This window comes from Gadus macrocephalus, chromosome 7 (genome assembly GCF_031168955.1).
Source record: "Gadus macrocephalus chromosome 7, ASM3116895v1".
Lineage (NCBI taxonomy): Eukaryota > Metazoa > Chordata > Actinopteri > Gadiformes > Gadidae > Gadus > Gadus macrocephalus.
In genome coordinates, this window is record NC_082388.1 from 14,101,017 (window position 1) to 14,109,064 (window position 8,048).

Genomic DNA, 8,048 nt, shown 5'->3' on the forward strand with positions numbered 1-8,048 from the left:
GAACACATTTTATATAATCCGCGTATTACATCTGATTATTCATCTCGGCCAAAAGGTCACAAAAAAAAAAGAGCATTGGTTAAAAAGTTGCCGCTGCCATCGCTGATGGGCTGCAGCCGCCATGAGACTTAAGGATGACCCGCATGGATGAAGGCATTGACAGGCCGAAGCCCTGACACAACACGGGCCCCACCCACTACCACTCCTGGAGGTAGGGGCCCTGAGGGGAACATAAAGACTACAGCACAGGCCCCGCCCCCGACAACCCGTGGAGGCAGGGGCCCCCTACCACTCCTGGAGGTAGGGGCCCTGAGAGGGAACATCAGGAAGACACCGCGGGCTGACCTCCGTGCAGGGACATGCAGGGGTAGGAGGCCTTCATCAGGTCCTTGAGGAGCGCGTCGGCGTGCTCCTGCTTGTCCACAAAGATGATGACGGAGCCTTTCTCCTGGTAGTGGCCCAGGATCTCCAGCAGCTTCAGGAACTTCTTGTCCTCCTCGATCACCAGCTGCACATCATGGAGGAGGAGCAGACGTAGAGAGAGAGAGGTGGAGCAGACGTAGAGAGAGAGAGAGAGAGAGGTGGAGAGAGAGAGAGAGAGAGAGAGAGAGAGAGAGAGAGAGAGAGAGAGAGAGAGAGGAGAGAGAGAGAGAGAGAGAGAGAGAGAGAGAGAGAGAGAGAGAGAGAGAGAGAGAGAGAGAGAGAGAGAGAGAGAGAGAGAGAGAGAGAGAGAGAGAGAGAGAGAGAGAGAGAGAGAGAGAGAGAGAGAGAGAGAGGAGAGAGAGAGAGAGAGAGAGAGAGAGAGAGAGAGAGAGAGAGAGGACCACACGGTGGAGGTTAATACGCTTTACGTATCATGAGGTCCCTGACCATTCCGTCGCCATAATAACTTGTTGCGTCAGGCTTCAGGGAAGATTCCCCCCCCCCCCCGGTGACCCACACAGGGACCCTCACCACGTGTTGCTGCACATCCGAGCAGACGACGCTGCGGCCGCCCACCAGCACCTCGATGGGCTTGGCCAGGATGCGGCGGGCCAGCGCCTCCATGGCCCGGGGGAAGGTGGCGGAGAACATCACCGTCTGGCGGTCCGGCCGCACGTTGTCCACGATGCGCATCACCTGTCGCACACGAGCGTCAGGCTCAAGGTTAAGCGGGTACTTTTTCAAACGGTGTCCTTGTGTTGGGTCCTTGTGGTTGTGGATTGGCGATGAGGTTGCGGTTTTGGACGTGTTTAGAGTTTGTTTTGGAATGTACTGGTGTTATCATTTAATATGTACACTCTGATCTGTAAATCCTTTATTTTAATACGATAAAAAATGTTACGTTTTGTGACTTCAACTCTAGTCTAACTCCTGAGTTTGGCGTGCCTGCTCTCTCTTCCGACTCTCCCCAAACCCTGCCCCCCCAGCATAGGGTCCCTTTAACACAGGTTCAAGTACATTATCCACCCCCATCCCCCCCCCCCCCCCCCCCCATGTCCGCGGCTGACCTGCGGCTCAAAGCCCATGTCGAACATCCGGTCGGCCTCGTCCACCACCACGTAGGTGGTCCTCCTCAGGTTAGTGACGCGTCCTGGAGGGAAGAGCAGAGGCACCCGCCGTCAGCCAAAGACACCCCGGATACAGAGCCACACGTCTACATTATACGTCAGGTCAACAGGCATGCAATCTAAACAATAGTCTTACAATACTTGGATCAACCAAATCTGATAATATATACAGTACATTTAATACTTGGCTAAAATACTTCAAAACCAATGCATTTCCTTCCAGCACAGTATATTAATTGCACACAAAATGACAATTGACAAATAGCAGATGTTTTGCATTGCTTATCCTCTAAAATGCCTTTGCTTTGGGTATCTGTGGTCTGGCGTACCATCTCAGCGGCCTGAGGGAACTTTAAGAGTCAGACAAACAGCCTCAAGACACAATACAAGGAGCCACCAACCATTATGTGGCCAAGCACCCTGTCACCTACAAGGGAAACATATTAGAGATTACCCCGCATGTGTGGAAGATACAAAACCGATTTCCCTTTCTCTTGTTTTGCTTGCTGCAATTCAAGGTTCTAGACACAGGGAAGACTCCCATATTGCAGATGCAAGATGCAGACCTTTGTGGGATTTCTTTATGAAAGACCTACGTTTGCACTAGTCAATGGGCTTCACAAACAGACAGCACTGCAGCGTAGCATTAAGGAGCTCACTGTGGGATAATACGGTATACTGCCTGTGAAAGTACCAGAGGATACATTGGCAGGCAGTGTACATTCAGCTTGATGCTGGCCTATCTTCAGTTACTAGGCAAAACAAGATGCACCTACCTGTCCTGGCCCTTATCTTCCGGTAGGGCGTTGAGAAACGTAAACAGTTTAGTAGTGGGAACTTACGCAGGGCAACATGTGATTGGTTCACACGTCCTGCATTGGTATTTTGTGTTTACAAAGATAAAAGGGTCGGAGGGGAGAAGGTCTCTCACTCACCGCTGTTGGCTCCCAACATGTCAATCATTCTTCCAGGTGTGCAGACAATAATCTCAGCTCCTCTCTTCAGCTCAGCGATCTTGAGCACAGGAAGGAAAGGAACAATACACGAGTCTTCATCAAACGTAATCTGGACTTTCTGTGTTGGGCTATGCTTAAGAAAATAGGATTAGAAATAGCACCCTTACGTTGACACACACCTCTAAAAGAGGAGTGTAACGGTTCCATAAAATAATATAAAAAATACCAGCAAATGCAACAGCATTCCTATGAGTTACAGAGGACCAGTGATGCCAGTAACGCGTTACTTAGTAATGCGTTACTGGCCTCGGACCACTTTTTTCAGTAACGAGTAATCTAACGCGTTACTATTTCCAAACCAGTAATCAGATAAAATTACTCATCAAAGTCAATTTTTTTACCGGACATCGATTGACGTTGACAGCGATAGAGTGGTGTGTGTCTGTCTGTCTGTCTGTCTGTTTGAGTGAGAGTGCGTTTGAAGCGCAAGTCTCCAAAGACTTCAATCTATCAGAGGCGAGTGTCGACCTTGACTCTCCAGAGTCTGCACCGCCAGTTGTTATAGCGGCGGAATTAGTCGCGCGGTGCTGCGTGCGCGTGTGTTGCGCTGGAGCGACAGCAGCAGAGAGAGCGCGTGGGAGCATCTACGTTAGCACCAGAGAACTAAACCCATGGGGACGTCCGAGCAGCTCGAGCGCTAGAACGCGCTGTTTACGTCACGCACGTGGAGATGCGTACAAAAGGTACTGTTGGTACTGGTTCTTAACAGGGTTCTTTTGGATTACGTACTAAATAACTCCTAATAAAATTAAGCAAAAGAAACTTAATAAAAATAAATCTGAAACCAGGCGGACCAGGAGCCGGACGCGGTCCGCCCCTACTCTACTAGGATGATAGAAGCACACATGATGGCTTCACCCCACAGCGCAAAGCCCTCCTCCGTGTGATGAACAGCGCCAGCGTTGTACCTGCTCGCTGATGCCAGTGCCCCCGTACACGCACACCACCCGGAGGTTCAGCGTCTTGGAGAACTTCTTGCACTCCTTGGCAATCTGCAGCGCCAGCTCCCTGGTGGGGGTCATGATCAACGCTGGGGGAGGAACAACGCATTAGCCAATCACACAGGAGGCTTCACACATGCTCCAAGAAACGTTAGGAGGACTTTTTGAGTGGCATTTGTTAGAAATGCTAACTGTCAGAATTCGTTGGTGAAGAGCACTGTGTTTCCTAGGGGCAGTGCCTGCCTCTGTATTAGCCTATTTTGATTGTAGAATGCTCCTATCCCATGTGGGGAAATATTTTCTTACGTTTAACCTGATTGGTCAGAAATAAGATAGCCTTGCCTTTCCCCCCCCCCACCCCAAAGAGCCCTTTAATCACAGGCTGGTGAATGCAACCCTGCATGGTGGGGAAACAAATAGGGAATAGATGCTTTTCGGTTGTTTAAATGAAGTTACTCTCAAATCGTACCTTCAGCAGAAGTTCAGTCAAACTATTATGGGAAAACGATTCAAGCATGTTATCCTACAATTCAGATTTGTATAATAAATGTATTGTACCGTTTACTGTCAATTCAACTTAAATCTATTTGACATGACGGATCAAAACACACCCGGTTGAGCCGTACTTTAACATTGTGAATCCAGAAGAGGCCCTTACCAATGGGGCCCTCGCTCTCCTCCAAGGGCCTCTGGTCCATGATGTGTCGGAACATGGGCAGCAGGAAGGCGATGGTCTTGCCGCTGCCGGTCTTGGCGATGCCGATGAGGTCACGCCCAGACATGATGGCAGGGATGGCCTGTGTCTGGATGGGGGTGGGCTTCTCGTAGCTGTGCCTGGACACCATGAGAGAAAGACAGAGGTAGAGCATATATTACAACACAAGCGGTACTCTTAATAGAATGGATCAGTGGGCTCTAATAAAAGCACATTCATATGTATTATGATCCAGGGCGGTCCGAATAAATACATTTGAGATTATTGAGTCATCAACACCAGTGAAAATATGCACGCAATACACCGAAAAGCCTGCATTGGAAGAGCACTACCCTTTATTATTTGGAGAGTACTTTTTGGACACAAACGGAGGTGGGATGCAATTCATCCAGACTGACCGTTTGAGGGCATTGAGGATCTTCATGGAGGTGCCACACTGCACCCACGTCTTTATGGGTTTAGGACAGCCCTTCCCTTTGACCGTGATGCCTTCCAGCTCCAGCCTGTAGCAGTGCACATCTGAGCACGGCCAAAGGGCACATCGGCGTTAGAGCAGGAACCATTTCTAAGCTTTACATCAGCACAGTAAGGTCAAAGCTATTATTACTATTTAGTGTTTATTTGATATGGACACAGCAATAGGACAGACCAGATGCATTGTGTAAGTGCTTTAGCACAAGTGCTAATTCGCAACACTTGTCCATAGGCAGCTTAATGAAGAGGGTTTCCCTTCAAGATGTTTTAAGAGTTAATGACGAGTGATGTACAAACTCTACCCTTTACACTATGAGGGGCCTTTGCTGGGACTTTTATTTAAATCAACGGCACCAACCTTCTGGAGTCATCCTGGCCAGCTCGGGGACCTCCACGTAGAAGTTCTTGCGGTAAGGCTCGTACTGGATCTTCTGGTGGTCCACTGGCTCCAGCACCTTCCTCTGCTTGGTTTGGTAGCCTGTCAGAGCCGTCTGCAGGTCCACTTCCTCTTCCTCAGAGGAGTACTGCAAGCACACACATGCACACGCATCTTAACACCAGGCCAAACAGTTGGTTGAGTGATCTTACAACTATGGATGGTCTTATAGCAATGCTGATTAGAAATTGCAATCCAATAAAAAACTCTTGGACAAAATGGATGTTTATGTAACATAAAACAAAAAACCTTATCCATATCCACCGGAGAGCAAACAATCAGTGGAACTATTGATCATTCATGGCGAATAATAACCAAAACTTGTTTAATTTAAAATTAGTTTTAGTTCAAAAGGAGTAATCTCTCTTAGGGTCCTACATTTTGACTCAAACATGCATTTACATCAAGGTGGAGAAAGCAAATTCTGAGTGTGCAGGTGCACTGCCAAGACAGAATTGGCATCTTCAATCAGAGATAATGATATGCCGGTCCTTAGCTTGTCTTAGTACTCAGGAGCGCTCACCTCCATGGCATCCTGGTCATTGATCATCAGCTCGCCCTTCTTCTTGTGGGTAAGAGACCCCTTCTTGGATTTTACCACCGTGACGTTGGTCACCATCATCCCTCTCTGTACAAAAATGAATGGAATTTTTTTTTTATTCCAAATTAAACCATGCAGAGAATTTAAGATTTCCAAATCATACGTCCTTCCGAGCTCACCTTGTCGTTTCCCCGCATGCCTCCCATGTTGAACTTCTTCACCTCCTCCTTCACGCCTTCCATGTAAGCATCCAAGGGGTCCACATCATCCTCCTCCTCCTCTTCCTCCTCCATCGCCTCCTCCTCCAGCTCCATGGGAGTCTCCTTCTTCTCCTCCTCCACCTCTTCCTCGGGCTTCTCCTGCTTTACATCGCTCTCCTTCTTAATTTCGCTCTCTTTCTTCATCTCGCTCTCCTTCTTCTCCTCCTTGCCCTCACCCTCCTCCTCCTCCTCATCCTCCTCATCTCCTTCCATGGGAATGAGACCTCCTTCCTCATCGTCATCTTAGGAGGAAGGTTTTAAAGAAACAATCAATTTTCAGAATGTATCTTGTTTGACGCAGCTCTGGCATTGTCCCGGACTCAGGTCAGAGGTTTGCTAGGATAGATGCCTGTACCAGGAACAGCAGAGACCTATCGGTTAATGAGATGGATGGATGCATGGTGCGTTTGCCTACCTTCATCGTCCTCCAGACTCCACTTCTTGCCCTGCTTCCTCTCCTCCAGCTCCCTCTTGATCTCGCCAATGTTCTCGATGGCCTTCTTCCTCTGCTCCTCCCTCCACATCTCCACACGCTCCTTCCTCTTCCTCATCTCCTCCTCCAGCTTATTCTGGTCAAAGTCTTGCTGCGAACACATGCACAAAACACAAATAGATCAGTGGTCTGTGAGTTCATAATTATATAGATATGATGGCTCACAATGGCACCTTCAGGTACTCATTGGAAGAGCCTACCCTATTACTTAACATCATTTATTTTTGTCTAAAATGTTGCCCTTCTTTAGAAATACACTTACAAAACTAGAATGAAAACATTGCTTTCCAACTTACATCTTCAACTTTTTCGTCCTCTTTCTCTTCCTTTGTCTTTTTCTTTTCGGAGACATCGATTTCTTTCTCTTTGCTCTTAGACCTGGCAAAGACATCACAAGAACATAACAAGTCAGCGTCACAAGTTAAAGGTCGGATGACTTATGAAATATCTTAATAATCAAATGAAACCAAGGCCGAACAAAACCAAAAGGAAAACATGAATTATGCATTGTAAGTACATGCATGGGTGGTCAAACAGCCTGTGAAATCTATATGCTCTGGGTGATGGATGGATGGGTGATCTGCTTTCCTAGATACTCACAAACCATTATCTCCACCTTCCAACCTGCACAGAGCAATTTCAGCATGCAAAGTCAACATTAGTCTTGACTCTGCTACAGTTTGAATAGTTATTGATGAACCACTGTTCACAGAACCACTGTCGAACAACCACATGGAATAGTAATGGACATTGAGGTTGAGTCGCGCCAGATCTGATTACAAAAAATCTTACTTTTCATCAGTCTTCCTGCTTTTGCTTGGACTGTTGCTTCGAGACCTACGACCCCGGTTCCGGCTGGTTGACCTCTTCCGCTCTCTGCTTCTAGACCGTCTCCTTTCCCTGCTCCTAGAGCGCCTGTTTAAGACAAAAGTTAAATGAGAATAAAGCATACAATGCCTAAAGTTACACGAACGGGGTGCTGGGCAGTGGTAAACCATATTATTGTTACAATACATTACTTTTGTCACCACCACACTTCACTCTGAATACAGACCTGGGCCGCTTTCTGTCTCTGGACCTCGACCTGCGCCGGTCCCGGCTGCGGGAACGCTCCTTGCGGTTACGGTCCTTGTCACGGTTCCCGGAGCGGTCTTCCTTCTTGGATCGTTTGTCCGGAGAGCGGCTCTTGGACCGACTACCCGACCGGCCTCTGGAGGACGACCGTTTTCTGTAATGCCTGCGGATCAAATAAGATCCTTCTGTTAGAACACGTGCGCAATGACATATACAAATTACATACGTTACACGCGCTCTGTTGATAGGTTGTCAGCTTTAGCTCCTCGTCCGTTTAGAAGTGTCTGCTAGCATGCATGTTAGCCATTCAAACGCACTTTATAATATATATCTCAGCGTTGACTAAAACCACAATAACATAAGAAAACGGGCTGCGCAATTCAGCCATACCGTGATTCTCGTCCCATAGTGGTTTTCATGAGGAAACGATGATAGAACGCAGTTTATTGACAAACTTCCACGGATGTTCTCTCCAAGAGTCTGCTTCTGCGTGTAATTTATGCGACGAGTCCAAGTTGTTTGGACGGCATTGTGCGCCACGTGTGGCG

At 47.8% G+C, this 8,048-nt stretch overlaps 1 protein-coding gene across 4 annotated transcripts; it reads right to left on the bottom strand.

The window, feature by feature from the left end:
* Window positions 1–22: 22 nt before the first annotated feature.
* Window positions 23–8,048, bottom strand: ddx46 (DEAD (Asp-Glu-Ala-Asp) box polypeptide 46). 4 transcript variants are annotated; one of them, XM_060055725.1, is made up of 16 exons: window positions 7,891–8,048; window positions 7,481–7,663; window positions 7,219–7,341; window positions 7,027–7,050; window positions 6,723–6,804; window positions 6,349–6,517; window positions 5,853–6,175; window positions 5,656–5,760; window positions 5,055–5,220; window positions 4,621–4,741; window positions 4,166–4,341; window positions 3,475–3,596; window positions 2,486–2,564; window positions 1,491–1,573; window positions 955–1,119; window positions 23–508 (listed from the first exon to the last, which is right to left on the bottom strand). In XM_060055725.1, the coding sequence occupies exons 1-16, from the start codon at window positions 7,917–7,919 to the stop codon at window positions 323–325; spliced, it is 2,136 nt and encodes a 711-aa protein (XP_059911708.1). In that variant the 5' UTR covers window positions 7,920–8,048; the 3' UTR covers window positions 23–322. The 4 variants fall into 4 exon arrangements, 2 of the variants coding, with proteins under 2 accessions (XP_059911708.1, XP_059911709.1); XR_009526453.1 differs by lacking the exon at window positions 23–508 and adding an exon at window positions 1,952–1,977 and having other exon boundaries at window positions 983–1,119; XR_009526452.1 differs by lacking the exon at window positions 23–508 and adding an exon at window positions 1,880–1,977 and having other exon boundaries at window positions 1,063–1,119.